General features: G+C 18.1%; 1 protein-coding gene across 4 annotated transcripts in view; it reads right to left on the bottom strand.

The window, feature by feature from the left end:
* Hnf4 (Hepatocyte nuclear factor 4) overlaps positions 1–17485 on the bottom strand; it is a 109326-nt gene that overhangs the window by 3036 nt on the left and 88805 nt on the right. For 2 of the 4 annotated variants that reach the window (XM_012489369.3, XM_086915036.1), the window contains exons 3-6: positions 16099–16193; positions 10557–10690; positions 8842–9103; positions 1954–2088 (exon numbers count right to left, since the gene is read on the bottom strand). In XM_012489369.3, coding sequence (XP_012344823.1) covers positions 1954–2088; positions 8842–9103; positions 10557–10690; positions 16099–16193 — 626 coding nt within the window. Of the gene's footprint in view, positions 1–1953; positions 2107–8841; positions 9104–10556; positions 10691–16098; positions 16194–17485 lie in introns of all 4 variants that reach the window. The other 2 variants (XM_012489368.3, XM_012489371.3) reach the window with 1 other exon arrangement.

Genomic DNA, 17485 nt, shown 5'->3' with positions numbered 1-17485 from the left:
CAAATTCAAAATATATATATAATATAAAATATTACATATATATATATAAACAATATGAAAGTGCAACAATATTTAATATGCAGTAAAAAAATTGCGAAATTATTTTTAAATTTGTTTTAAGTTTTTAAAATATATATATTGGAATTAAATTTTAAGAACATATATATATGTTTTATGTAATAATATATTATAATAACATATTATATATAAATCATTTCTAAAGAATGAATTAAAAAAAAATTCATATACAAAAATGTTGGATTTGTTGAGATTTATTTATTAAGTTATAAACAATTTAAATTCATATTAAATGAAACGAAGAAGAGAATAAAGCGAGAAGAGAAATGATGATGATAGTGAAACGGATAGAGCGATTTCATTTTATTTACATTTCACTTTATTTAACGCAAATTTCAGTTACTTATAGTTTAATAAATAATTGTTTATTTTTATACAAAAATTTTTATATTTGTTTCGACTATTAAAATCGATTTTCTAAAAATGATTTATGAAATAAATTAATATGCTATATAAACATTAAATTTATGCAATGAATTGACTTGTAAAAAAAAAAAAAAAAACATAAGACTTCGTGTTCTTGCATATTTTGACTTAAATAGTATTTTCTAAATAAAATAATATATCACAAAAGTTTCTATATTTTTAATCAAATAATCAAATATTATATATGTAATAATATTGAAAATAGTGTCAACAGGATAAACAAAACAAAATAAATTGTGCAAGTGACATTTGTATTATAAGTCGGAAGTATGATGAAAAAACAGAGCAAGTCTGCACTCGTTTATCATTTGTTTCAGCATAGCAACGCTGAATAGCGCCGATCATCAATTAAATCTCATTGAGACAATCGATCTCGCGTGCCGGCAAATCTTCATTGACATACAAATTTTACAAATTGATATAATCAATGAGATATTACCAAAGATTATCGAGATTCTTAGATAAAGATATACATAGACGAAAAAAGTTTGTTTTGAATATTTGACCATTTGTCAGTTTACGTAACCTATTTGTTTTTTTAATAATAATTTAATTTGTATATTGCCAAGTATAAAAGAATATATTCAGTAAATTTTATTTTTTATTATTTAAAATTTTTTATTAATCATTTAATTAGATTTTTTTTTAGAAATTTGTGCTATTAAAATTGATCATTAAATTATTCGTATTTATATATAAATAAATATATTTATATATATAAAAGAACAGAAAAGACATTTTTATGTTTTTGGCAATTTTGATAATAAATAAATTTTTAAGCATTTCAGAATGTGAAATTTTTTGCATATATTTTTGAGTATTATATATGATTTATTATTAAGAGCAATGAAGAATTTTATTTACATAAAATTTAGAACAAGAATTGATAATTTAATGGAAATTAAGTAAATAGGAAAAAAGAAATAAAGAATTTAATATATCAATAAATTGTTACTTATCGAATAATTATTTTCATCAATGATTTCATCCTTTAAAAATATGATATTTAAAATATATAAACAAAAAATGATCAAGTTTCTTAAAATAAATTTAAGATAATATATTTTAATTCTTTTATTATCTTTTCTACTTATTTTATAATACTTTAAGATAGAGAATTTATATCTTGAAATTATTATTTATTACTTTTTTCATTGTAAAGAATTAGTTACTTCAAGATTTTTATATATTTACATATTATATAAATAATATTTATTAAGTCGTTATTGATATGATTATTATTAATTGTGATAATAATTATTCATATTCACATTTATTAAGAAACAGAATTCATAATAATTTAAAGGATATATAATCTTAATTGATTATTATATTATATTACTGTATTATACTGATTATATTACTATATTATATTGATATATTAAATTCAGTTTAATAATTATATTATTTGAATTATTATAAAATTTATTATAAAATTATTATACTTACTGGGATCGAAAAAAACAATGGCTTTTAAGCAAGCAAATTCCGTATCATCGATCTGCACCTCATTCAGGGGCTTTACTAGTTCATCCATCACTCTGATTCCAACCTTGCTGATGTCCAAATCTTGATTACGGCCCTCTGCGGACAATGATATAACTGATAACTAAGGTTAAGCCATTCCTATCCATATCTATTACCCAATTGACTGAGCCCAGATCGAAGTTGGTCAAGTATTAAAGGAAGCTGTAAAACCAGTAACCCATATCTGCATTTTGCATTCATGCTGATGCGACTAGCAACGTGAAAACCGGACTCAGTCTACTAACTACTACCCCAAATACTATACGTGCAACTTATTGAACGAGACTACCGATAATTTCATTGACATTTATTTTCATTATTCTCAATTTAGAAGATATTAATTTTCTTATATTTTCTATTTATATATTAAATTTTATTAATTTAAAAAGTATATTAAATAATAAAGTATAAATAATAAAAGTATATTAAATAAATGCATTTATTTTTTTTTAGAATTATTTTTTTTCTTATTTTAATAATAAAGAAATTCAAATAAGAAGTTTTTAAAGTATGCATAATTTTTGAAAATTAATCTTGAAAAATAGATCAATACATATTGATCAATTAAAATATTAATGATATAGATATTATTTCTGAATAAATATAATTTTTTCTTATTAAAAATTTAAAAAAAACTTTTGATTTTTTTATTAAAAATATAAATTATGTAAATAATTAATTTTTAAATTACAGAATAGTGATATATATATTATAGATACAATATAAGTATTACACAGTATTAATGCAATATAATATTATTTTTTATTGTAATGATTAATTAAATAATATTAATAAAAATAATATTATTAAATTAAGTTTATTAATTTTATATTTTATGTAACAACATATTACATTGTACATTTTATATTAAGTAAAATAATTTTTTTTTATAATCTTTGTGTATCGTTAAAATTTTATTATAAATTTAGATATTTAGTATCGAGATATTATATCGATTGTCTCGTTTCATGATTATCCGAATTTCATAATAATTCAATGTAAATGTTAGTACACGATTATTATCCACAAAAATAAAAATAAAATATTATATATGAAAAAAATTAATTAAGTGTTTTGCTTAATTTTTAATGATATGTGAGAAATGATTCAACATGCAATAGCCTCACCTACATATTCCAGAAATTAAGCCAGACCTGTATTGTATGAATTAAAAGATAAAAAATTATTTATTTAAGCTGTATTTTTTATATTAACATCACAACTGAATAATATTTGTTATAAATTTATTATATGTATTATCGATATTATATATTTATAATGATACGATCACAATATTTTTACATCTGAGATTACGAGTTAGGAAAGATATTTAGAAAATGTTTTATAAAAAATCGAAAATTTTTATTTCGTTATTTATTTAAATTTTTTAAAAACATTTAATAAGCTTTGATAAATTTATAACATGATTAATCCATATTTGTTTACGTGAAATATTTTAGACACATATCACAATGAAAAAAAAAAGATTTCTTGATAATAAAAAAAATGAATCATGATAATTAAAATCTACAAAATTTGATCATTAATTGTTTTTTATTAATCTGATTAAAAACAATTTAGATAATATAACTTCAGATAAAAATGTATTAAGAAGATAAACATGTTATTGTAAATTTGAAATCATGAATAAAAATATATTTAAAACATGTTAATACAATATGAATAATATACAATATTTTTAGATTAAAATAAATAAAAAATTGATATAAGAGAAATGTCAATCGAAGTTTATTTATTACATATATATTATTACATATTATATATATAAAATAATATAATATAATTTATGTTATATGAAACAAAAAGGAAATAGAAAAAGAAAATACAGTAATGAGATCGTATAATATTGAGCTATCTCATTTTATTTGTTTTTCATTTAACTTCAATTATCATTTAAATTTCGATTGATATAACTTTTTGTATATAATTTTATGTTTATTTTGACCTCTATTTTGAAGAACGCATCAGAATTGATTCTGCAAAAATATGCAAACAGTTGAATATGTTAAGATCTCATATATAAAATAAAAAGTATCTATATAAAATTTCTATATATAATGAAATATACATAATATGTATAATAAACAGAAATAGAAAAAAAATATTAGCTGTAATATAAGTATTTATGGAACATCCTATTATTATTTCAGTAACTTAAATTACGAGATATTATCAAAACAATAGGTTCGAATATATCTAATTTGCAATACGTAATAAAAAAATTCAATTTGTGATAAATTAATACATTTATTTTAAAAATTAATATATAATTTCTTTAAATATCGTTCTTATTTTGTCAATAAATTTTTTGTCAATATTTTGTTATTTACCTAATTTACAATAAGTCATTTTATATTTATAGAAATTTACAATATGTTCTAATCGTTTTTTTATATTATTTTAAAAATTCTATATTATTTTAATCATTTTTAATATTAAAATTTATTTTATATCATTATAAATCATAACATATTTATTTATTTTCTTAATTATTATTAGAAATTCAATCTCCAATTCAAATTCTCAATTTATATTATCAGAAAACTGGATATAATGAATTCTCTCTGCAATTATTGATGGAAAGCGAAGACAAAAAGAACTGTTAACTAATATAACATATATAATATATAATATTTATTTATTATATTATATATTAATATATAATATAAGTTTCGAGATAAATTTTATATTTTTTTGTCAATAATATTTATCAATGTTTTGAAAATATTGCAATTAAAACTAAAAACTCTAATATTAAAACCTAGCTGTAAATAATCTTTAAATACATTCACTCATATGGAACATTATATTAGATAAGATTTGATATTGGAAGAAAGAAAGAAAAATTTCTTTTTTCATCGATAGAGTTCTTATAAAACATAAAAATTATCCGGAAGATAATTTCCGAACTTCAAAAACCAAAAGATCATATTGGAACACATCAGGAATATATATAGTTTGCTTATATGATAAAATATATATAATAAAAATATATATAATAAAAAATATAGAAATATAGACTACATACTACATATCAAAAAACATCAAAAATAAATCGAAACGGTCATTTCTTCTAATCTATTTTTAATGATCATTTAGAATGAAAGAAAAAACAAACAAATTTGAAAAAAATAAAAATGTCATTTTAACTACTTTAATTGATTGAAAAAATAGAAAAACGAAGAAAAGAATAAAAAACACAAGAAAAACTTAAAAAATAAGTTTAAGAAAATTAGAAAACTGAAAAAGATAAAGAAAAAACAAAAAAAACTGTACGTGTAGTTTGTTTGGAAAATAATGAAAAGAAATCAATATTCAAAATTGAACTTATATCTCCGAATACTTTGACTATTATATTTATGAAATATATACAAAATATATTAAAGTTATTCCGAATTATTTAAGATTATAATTTTTATTTTGATTAGATTACTAAGTGATTTTATGATTTTTCAAAATTATGATCTATCAAAATTAATTTAATTATTATGATAGAGTTAATTATTTTATCACTTTATTTTAATGTTTAATATTATTAATTTATATATATATAATATTATATTATATATATATAAATAAAATAAGATAGGAAAACATAAAATATATTTTCTATTTATTATTATTAAAAAAGTATGAAGCACTAAAAGAATTTTTTTTATAACAATATACATAATAATTTAAAATACAAATAAATAAATATAAATAAAAAAACATAAATAAATAAAAAATAAAATCAATAATAAATGAATATTTTTATTATATAAAATTATAATATTTTAATTGAATAATTAAAAATTATATTACATTTTGAAATTTTTTTCAAACAAATGTGATTTATTATTATTCTTCTTGCAATTTATAATCTATTAAAATCTTATCTGTCGATGACATCAACAGATAAAACAATGCGATGGAATCTTTACGCTGAAATAATATTTTTAACTGTTTTCTTCTATATGAAAAATATTATCATGCAGCCACAAGAAAAATATTTCGATGGGATAATCAATTGATGATAAATTTGATAAATTTAAAATTTTTCTTTCATTTTTTGTTTAGAAATCAAGTAATTTTTTAGAAATAAAATCGGAATAAAAATTTATTTTTTATTTTATTTTTTGTCCATATTTTTAATTTTAGATTTAATTACTTCATTGTTATTATATTTAATTTAATTTATCGTAATTATTACTATTATTATAATTATTATAAATTTATATTATTATAATAAATTTATTATTATCGATCAAGAAAAGCATTAAAAAATAATAATATTATAATTTTTATAAAATTTTACTTATAAGATATTTTTATTATTTTCATTTTATTATTACTTTATTACTTTCAAAAAAATATTTATTTTAAATATATGTATATATATATAATCTCCTTAAATTATAATTTAAATTATTTATAAACTATTTATTATATGAAAAAATATTTCAAATAAAAATTGTATAAAATAACATGTATAGTGTCTATTAATTAATTAATTATTAATTTTTGGATATCTACTATATTATAGTATCTGTTATAATAGTTATTTAATATTTAATATTTATTATTAATTTTATATATTAAATAATATTATTAATAATATTATAATATTATAATTTAATATTATAATTTATTTATAAATTAATATTTACAAATTTTTAAAATTATTATAGGATTAATTTTTATATTTTGTATATAAGAGATTGTTCAACTCATATAAGGTCATACAAGATTAAGAAAGAAACAAATATATAATAATTCAATCTTTTCGTAATATTGTATTTCATAATTTGTCTCATTGATAAGACTTGATAATGTTTTAAATATTAATTTTCAAATTACATTCATAATAAACGCGTATCATTTCTACTTTTTTTCTAATTGAATAAGAACGCATCATAATTATATATTAAATAGTTTAAATATTTTAATAAATTATAAAATTTTAGATATATAGAATATATAAAACATTTGAAATTACACGCAAAATTATTCTTGTTTCAATTATAGAAAATGTATATGTTCATAGAAGACCAAATATAAATATTGTGATAAGTAAAAGTTAAAATATAATATTTAAAACATTAAATTATTATATTTCAATAAATATTTAGAATATTTAATGAAATAAATAATATTTTAAACATTATGGAACTTATTAATAAAACAAATTGGCAAATAGAATGTTATGAAATGATTAAATTATTTGTCTCCTGATTTTATAAAACTTTAAAAATCATTAAAGGCACATAAATGTGTGAATTTATTTTGAAGCATGTTTTTATGTGATATAAAAAAAATTGTAATAGTTCATTTAGAAACTTAAAGGTCACTTTGAAATTTTTCAAAAAATATAAATACAAAAATTATATAAATCATATATTGTTATATATATAAAAAATAATTCCATCTTTTTTTCTATCACATTTTTTGTATATTAACTGTATTGTATATAAATTATCATGAAAAAAAAAACAATAATAACACAAAAATATTTTTTATTGTTTTTAGAATATATTTAGCAAAGCAAATAAATTTTATTTAATAGCAATAAAGAATTTGGTAATAATTTATTATTATATCATTAAAAATTTATATTTATATTTTTTATTTAATTTATATTTTTTTATTTAATTAAAGCTATTAGTAAAGCAATTAATAGATGAATCTTTAAATAACAATTAAATTAATTTCATTATTAAAAATTTTGAGTTGATTTACAAAATTATTAATTAATAAAATATCATATTAGTTATTTTTCTTAATCCCTTGATTCATAAATTCATATTCTTCTCATATAAATAAATGTTCTTCAACAAATTTATTATTATTGTATGTAAAAATTCTGTTTTTTTATATTATTTAATTTATTACTTATTTAAAATATTATTTTTTATAATTGTTATTAATAAAATTCATTTACGAGATTTAAAATTTATCTAAAAATTTTATTGTTATATTTGAAACAATTTGTTTACAATTAATTATATATTATTTATAACAAAATATTTGAAAAAAATACAGTATTTCTCGCTTATTTCTGTTTTTATTTTCATTCTGCTTAGAATTAATAGGCGCAGAATTAACTCTATTAATTTTTGAAATTGCTTTCTTGGAGAGAATTCTATATTCTATATTATATATCAGTGATATATTGACTAGTTATTATACCTCATCAAAATACGAAAAATAAAATTTGTATTTTTTTATCTACAGATTTCTTTTAACCAAATTATTAAAGTTTCTCCGATAAAAAAATAATATTAAATAAAATCGTATTTACATGAATTTAATATATATACGATTAAATGACGAGCTTTTTTCTTTATTTCACTCACACTCAATTCAATGTTTTTCAATCTTGTCTTTGATACATTGAAGAAACGAAAGATAGTACATACCATATGGTCCATATCAATAACAGACGCGTTGCAGATCCAACATGCGTCTACTAAGCGAGGAATACTGTATTTAAAGAAGAAAAAAAATGAAATTAAAAAATTGTAAAATTTTATATTTTTCTCATTTCGTAAAATCAAAGAATTGGTATTTATTTATGTTCTTTTTTTTTTTATAATCCCTTCACTAAAATAGAAAATAGTAAACAAATTTCCGAAAATAATAATAATACATTTAAAGATGTAAAGTGAAGATTATTTATCTATATTATAGGATTAAATTTTTTTATTATTATTGCAACGATATTTCAATTCACTTTTTATTATTATCAAGGGATTAATCACAAAGAAACAGACATTTAACCATCACCCAACAAAAAATAGAAAAACGTACCAGGACAGTTCTTGGTGATAATACAGTTATTTCCAAGAAGGAGAACATCCTGAAGTTGCATGCTGCGCCTAGCAACACCCAAGAGTAGATGTTCACCTGCGTGTGCCCTTAGAAGAGCCACTTGATCGTCAAGGGTTAACTCACTAAAAGCTGGTATGTATTTGGCCCATTGAACCAAGACAAGAAGTTGTTCCTTCATACTGTCGCAAACGTCATTTATATTGGCAATTTGTTTCGTGCTCAAATCGATCTCACTGCCTAGCTGTTTAAACATAACCTCGTATTATTCTTTACTCGATTTATTGAATAACATAGTAATTATATTAAATATTTGATATTTTATTAATTAATAGTTATAAGTTATTTTTAATAAAAGGAATATTATATATTACAATACTTTTAATATATAATAATATAAATTATTATATTATACTACAGTTAAGAAATGGAAATATTTCTTTCTTTGATTACTAATATTTGATTAATAGTCAAAAAAAAAAAAATCTTCATAAATGGTTTATAATAATCATACAGTAACAAATAAATATAATAGATATAAATCTGTCAATTAAAACACAATAACTTTTTTAAAATTAGATCAAATTTTAAGAATTTTTTTAAGAAATTAGAAAGATTAGTTTATTATATAACATCTATAAAAAGAATTTTAAAAAAATTACAATTGGTCGGAATCGTAAGGAAAATAGTAAAGATCGTTCTTTATAATCTTCTTGTCCAAGCTTTTTATAATGAAAATTTGAAATATACATATTTTGTAGATCATATTAATTACATACGAAATGTTATCAAAATTGATTAATATAGAAATAAACAATAGATATTGAAAAATATAAAAATCCAAAGATTTTTTTATGAAAATCTTAAAAATCTATAATTTTCATTTGTATTTTTAATTGTTTATAACTCATAGCAATGTTGGACGAAATAGTAACTAATTTTGATGAAATTTTTAATGTATATTGAAATATATTTATATATATATAACTGATATAAATCTACAAAATGTATTTTTTTAATTTTCATTATAAGTCCAGATAAAAATTATAAAGAGCATAAAAAGTTATAAAATTTATTATTTTTTTCGTGATTTTGATTAATTGAAATTTCTTTAAAATTTTTTTCAAATAATTTTAATTATTTAATTAATTTTTTAAATAAATAATTTTCATATAAAAAACTAATTTCAACTCAAAAAAAATCTCGTTTGCAAAATATAGAAAATATTTGCATTATCGAAGTCGAATCAATTTGAGAAAATTAATCGTGTTTAATAAAGATCTCACACATATTTTTTCTATAATTAATCTGAATATCCAAGAAGTATTAATATATAAAAAAATTTATTGTTTCTAATTGTTATTACAAAAAATTAATTATTATATTTCATTATTATATTATTTAGTATTTCATATTATGTTTAAAAGTATTAATTAATTTTCCACCTTTTTTTATAATCATTATTGCTAATTTATTTAAATTCTAAAAAATATAGAAAATAAACTTATATTAATTTAAAATAATTAAAAAATTGAAACGAAGATTTGAAATACTTAATATAATTTATAATTCAATTTATCATGATTTTCACCATTTCTTTCAATTTATATATATAAATATTTATAAATTTATATAATTTGATAAACTTAATTTAATACGAAATTAAATTTGTACTAAAATAATTTATACAAACTGACCTCGAGAGAGGCAACTTGTCTACTGAGCATTTCTGCCTGAAGAAGGGAAACAACTGAGAGCCCACTTCCATTGTTACTCTGTTCTTCGTAACTTGGTCTTCTACAGCTTATACGATCCCTTTCATTTTGTACGGCTATAGAAATAAAATTCGAAAAAATTATTTATTTATATATACACGGAGTAATTTAAATAAAAACAAACTCAGAAAATAATTAAATAATTGCAGGAAAGCTAATATTTTCATGTACAATAAATTTATTTTGGAAAAACTAGAAAGAAAAGGATTTTTTAGATTTTTTTTTTTAATTGAAGGTATTATTCTTTTTTTGTTATAAATAGTTTTTGTTTTTGAAATATTTTTTTTTGTACATAGTTTTAAAGTTAAGGCAAAAAATTTGAGAAAGCTTTATAAATACGAAAAAAAAAATGCAAAATATAAAATATCAATATTTATTAAATATATAAATATTATACATAATATACAATTATGTAAGTATTAAATCTTTTGCAAATATTATTTTGTACACATCATCTAAAATAACAGATGTACAAATAATATGTATTTTTTCTTTTCATATCATTCTTTGCTGTAGAAGCAATTTCTATCATTTTATCTTTTATGTAATCTTATAAAAAAAGCTAATGACATCAGATCGGTTATGACACAGGATCATCTTTGATTAATTTGTTTTGAAAGTTTTAAAATATTATATTATAAGCAAAGTATATTATCATGCTGAAATGTTTATTTAGTTACATATTTATAACTTTATTTATTCATAAACTTATCATAATTTTCATAAATTTTTATAAACTTCAGTTTTAATTGCAGTCCATATGTACTTTTCTATATAAATAATAAAATAATATCAATCTTTTTTTTATTTAAAAAATCTAATCTCTTTTTCCACTTTACAGTCATCTCAAATAAATTTGCTATAAATTTGCTAAATATGAAAAGAATTGAGCTATTTAATTTAAAACAAAAATGAATTTGATATTTTCAATGATTTCTGAAAAAAAAAAAGTTTGTTATATTTTATTTGAATCTTATATATATATGAATATATATATTATCTTATATATTGAATCTTATATATATTATGCATTTATTTTAATGATAATAATGATATCAATTTGTGTTTCAGAATATGGTTATTTAGTAAATAACAAAAAGTCCATAATGTTCGATGTTCTAAATCTATCTCTCAGTTAGTTTGGGGTCTTTATTTTCTATTCGTACTATACTTTTGTCAATTTCGTACACTTCTTTGTTCACTAATCCTTACTGATTGCCAACTGTTCAAGCTATCAATTTTCTATCATTTTCTATTTTTTCGTGTTACATTTTGTCTACTCAATTCCATTAGATAAAATTCGATTTTAATTGATCATTTGTTTTATTAAGTAAAATTTCGTATTATTGAAATGTCTTAGAAAGAATGTGATCTATTTGTACATGTATTTTTGCTTCTAACCTGCTATTTGTTAATATGAATATATATTTGATTGTGTAATAAAGAAAGATAATAAGATTTATTAAAACGATGAGAATTCACAAAAATTGAAAATAATACATAAAATGAAATTTCTTTATTAATAATTTTGAATAAAGAGAATCAAGGAAAATCTAATCTAAAAATATGGAAATAGGCAATCCTAGCAAAGGATTCTTTGTCCTTATAAATCTCATCGTATGAGACTTCTTTTCAGTAGTCAACTAAGATCAAAATATCACTACTTTTAACAGTTAGTCAAGATACTTTTACAGATCGTTTTTTTTATTTTTATATTGTACTATGTCGTATTCAGTTTAAATCCTTAATTTTAAAGGTACGATTGCAATATGGCTATTATTATTGAACAATAACATGAAGAATATCAAAAACTTTAATATTTTTGTTAAATTAAGATTAAGTAAAGATGTTAAAAAATTAAATAGTAAAAGATTCTCAAAAATAACAGATAAGATTAAATTAGCAAATTTAATGATTGTGAATTTAAAAAATGTAACACGAATAAATGATGATAATTTATAAATATAAATATGATATTTATTTTAAATTTATTAATTAATTGCTTAATAAATATTTTTTTATAATTTTTATTTATTCTTTTTTACGCCATTTTATATATTTCTTATATATTTGTTAATTATCTTTAATTTAATTAATGTTATTTCTATTTTATTTTTTATCTTTATTGTATTTTTTTTTTAATAGTTATAAAATAAAAAAAACTTTAAATTTGGATATCAATATAAATTTAATATTTTTTAAAACTTTTTTTTTCAAAAATAATCCTCAATTTAAAATCCTTTTTCAAGTATAACTATTAAAGGTTATCGATTTTTTAAAACTGTTTAGGAATTAAGAATGATATTATATAATCGTTTTTGATTTCTGTTTTTATTTTCTAAGTGCATTGTTTTCTATTCTAATTTATTTTGATCTAATTTAATAGATAATAAAAAATAATGCATAAACAGAAAATCTGCATTAATTGCTTAAAATTTAATGCAAGATTTACTTGAATTTATTATTCTATAAAAGTAATAACTATAGATAATTAATTAATAATTCAAGGTAAACATTCTGCAAAAATATTTTATGATTTTCAATATTTCTCTAGACTAATACAATCTAATATTTATCATAATTTTAATTTTTATTTCAGTAATCAATTTGAAAAATTTTAAATATGAAAGTATTTAATTAATAGAAATAGAATATACATAACGAATTTTAATGAATTTGAAATATATTATATAAATTAATTATCAGAAATACTTAATGTATCTAAATTTTTTTTTAATTTTTTAATTAATTTTTAAAAAAATTTACATTATACTTTAACAAAATTTGCCTAATTAATTTCAAATTTTAGTTACAGAATTCTGAAATTTTATTTTTATTTGTTTATATCGCAAGTGGTACAATTAGAATCGTTATAAAGAAATATATTAGAATAGAATTACTTTTCAATATAATTTTTGATTTTAATCAATAAGTGACATAACGAAAAATAAAAATAAATTATTTAGACAAAAAGCATTATATTATATATCAAATTTAAAATATAAATATTCAATATTCAAAAATGCAAATATTTATAATTAATGTTTCTTAACATTTTTATTGTGTGGTAATATATATGTTTGTAACGATATTCCAAATATTTATAATGTACAATTTTTAAAATTCAGATAATTTGTAATTATGATATATTATGTATATTAATAAAATTATATATATTTGAAAGTAATTTTTTCATATGAAAATTAACATTACATTTTCTATTAAGATTTCTATTACGACTATAATATCGAGCGGTTCAAACGGCTGTTATATCGATTTATTAAAAATTTAACACAGCTTAATATTGATTATAAATATATAATATTGATTATAAATTGATAAGTATTGTTATTAAATTATTATTGTAGTATATTGTATTGTAGTATTTTACTGTATTTTATTTTTATATTTATAATTTTTAACATTAATTAACGTTTGATTTCAATAGTTTTCATTGTTATAATAATAAAATTGTTACATTGTAATCTAAATCAATAATAGATATATCAAACAATAGCGATTTAGTTAGATTTGAAAATTTTTTAACAGAAATTTTTCTCAATTAAAATGATGATCATTATAAATCATATTAAAATTGACAAATGTTTTTCTTTATTCTATTATATTAATCATATTTACTATATATAAGTTTACATAAATTGCATAATAGCACAATAGAGTGTGTAGCTTATAATAAATAATTCTAAATATAAAGGGAAGAAAATCTTTTTATCCTATAATTGATGTTCAAATACTTTCGATAAATATGTAATATATGTTAATATGATAACTCATTTTAACGATTTAAATAATTTTTTTTGAGTATTCTGTTATATTAAGAAAAAAAAATACAAAAAAAGAAAATGAATAATTTTTCGCATGACATTCGCATGATAAATACAGCTATTATTTGATTCTCGAATGTTCATGTTCAAGGACATTTTTCTTGAGAGTTACGAAAGCGTTATTTCATGTCAAATCGATCACTTCTTGATTTCGATTTCTTAGATTATTATTTTATATAAACTCAGATATGATATAGAAATAAAATCAGATTTGATTTATCATAAGATTATTTTTTGCTAAGATATATTACTTTGAAATTAATTTATTTTCAATCTATTATAATAATCTATTAAGAAATGTGTTTACGAAGATACAAGCTTATTTTTTTCTAGAAAATTAATAGAGTGAAAATTTACACTTATATATATATATATATATATTTATATATATACTTTTTTCAATATATTTTTTTTTTTTGAATTAAAACAAAATAGTACAATAATTTTATTCATGTACATTAAAAATAAAATAATTTCATAAAAAAAATTCTATGATTATAAATCAAATTTCATTTTATAAAAAAAAATTAATATTATATGATGCGATTGATAAAAATATTGGGAAAAAATTATTATTTTTGAAATATTTTTTTGAAATATAGTAAAAATCAATATTTTTTTATTCATTTATCTTTGAAATCTAATATAAGCAATTTTTATGGTTATTTTCGAATTCAACATATAAGAAATCTTTTAATTTTCAAAACAACAAAATCTTGTTTATATCTTTTATTGTACTTGTATTCTTATTTTGTTGAATCTATTTTTCACTTAAAAAAAATATAAATATAAAAAAAGAATAAAAAAAAAGTGCAGTTGATTTTTTTTGATATTATTAAGAAAAGGATACTTTATAAATATATATGTAAAATTTATTAAAAATATTAATATTAAAAATATTAATCTTAGGAAATATTGAAAAATAAAATGTGGTATCATATTGTTGCATCGCATATCAAACTTGAAAAAATATCATTGAAAATTCATTGAATTCAACTTACTCTTCGAAATAATTTAAAACAAAAATTCTTAATTTTGATAATAATGCATTGATTAAACTAAATAAAAATACTATATTAAAATATATTTTAAATTTATTTCAAATACGATATGTTTAATATTATATAAATATTTTAGTATATTTTATATATATCTCGAATATTAATATTGAACGGCAGTTATATTAATTATACATAACTAAAATTATTAAGATATTATTATAATTATATACATATATATATATATATATATATATATATATATATATATATATATATATATATATATATATATATATATATATATATTTCATGCTCATCAAAATTAATATGTTCTTTATTTTAAAAAATTATTGTATTAATATATACAATAACTGTATTACTTTGTATTACTTTTAAAAATATTTTTTTGATATAAATAACTATATATATAAATAATAATATATATAAATAATAAATTTTTTTTCTAAAATATTTGAAATTATGAAAGTCTAAAATTTCATTTATTTATGAATGATTAATTTTAATTTTCAAAATAATTTAAAAAAAAGAAAATATTTTTTTATTGATTTTTTTTATTGAAAGTAAAAGACAATAAATCAATAAAATTTTTATGCTCACCTTCCATTTTCATGCCAGCCTTGAAACATTTTCTTAATCTGCAATATCTACATTGGTTCCTTTTGTCCTTGTCTATTATACAATTTCTACTAAATCTGTAACAAAAAAATATATTTTTAATTATAACTGGTTAAAAAAATAAAAAAATAATAATTACTATATACAGATATAATTATTATATCTTTTGAATTAATAATTAATTAGCTTTGAAAAAAGAAAAGGTGAGCATAAAACAAAAAAAAAGCAAATAATCAACACATAATTTGAATTTGGCTGGTCTTATTCAACTTGAAGAATTTTATTCTTTTAACATACGAATTTTATTTTTCAAATAAAAAATTCATTGTAAGTGCAGAACATGTAAATAATTCTTAAACTAATTAAGATTATTATTTTTTTTCAAATTCTGTACAAATTTATAAAAATATTAAAAAAAAGTTTAAATTTTTATTTTAATTCTAAACTAAACTTCAACCAGCTATTGTAAAAGTTATTATAATTAATTTTAAATAATGAAACTTATATTTATAATTTACTATTATCAATAATTTCACAATAATAGAAATATATGTATATTACGAAATGCACATAATATAAATATATATTCAAATAGATAATGATTTCATTTTTATTCGAATGCAATTTCGAAGATTATTATTAATTCACATCGATTACTTTTATAATTAAAAAATTTTGTATAATTATCGTTTTTAATGATTTTTTATCTATATGTATATCAATTTATTTGCCGTAATATTGATTTAAACTTATAATTCATATATGTTTTCAAAATTATGATTTTAAAAAGAAAGTAAGTTTCAATATTTTGAATTGTTATAAAAATTAATAAAAAGATTTATATATTAAAAGAGAAAATTCACAATTCAAAAAATCATTTATAGAATTTTATTTTTAAAAAATACAGAGAAAAAAATATTATTTTCTTTATCTTTATTTTCTTAATCTATTAGCTCCAATTCGTTCCTGGAGCTATATAGTGATAAAACTAATTTATTACAAGTTCGCGATTGCAAGTTCGATTGTAAGACGATTAAAAGTTGATGAATACTTTAGTGAATATGTTTACGTTATTACTAAAATTCGAGGTTGCAAATTCGGTAGAGTTCTAAGTTCTTATAGATTGGAGAATTCTAAGCATTCGAAAGTTCTAAAGATTCTGAGAGTTTGGATGATTCTAGTATTTTGAAAATTCTAAGCGTTTGGACAGTTCTAGTTTTTTGAAAGTTCTGAGAGTTTGAACGATTCTGAAAGTTCTGAGAGTTCGGACAGTTCTGCCAAAATGCTCTCTAAAACTTCTTCCATGCTTATTTTGCGAGCTGCGGGTTTTCAGTGAGATACACAACTCCAATAGCACTGTGGACCAATC

Source organism: Apis florea, unplaced genomic scaffold (genome assembly GCF_048593485.1).
Source record: "Apis florea isolate Af1SG1 unplaced genomic scaffold, ASM4859348v1 contig_3758_pilon, whole genome shotgun sequence".
Classification (NCBI taxonomy): domain Eukaryota; kingdom Metazoa; phylum Arthropoda; class Insecta; order Hymenoptera; family Apidae; genus Apis; species Apis florea.
This window is presented reverse-complemented; position numbering and strand designations above follow the sequence as displayed.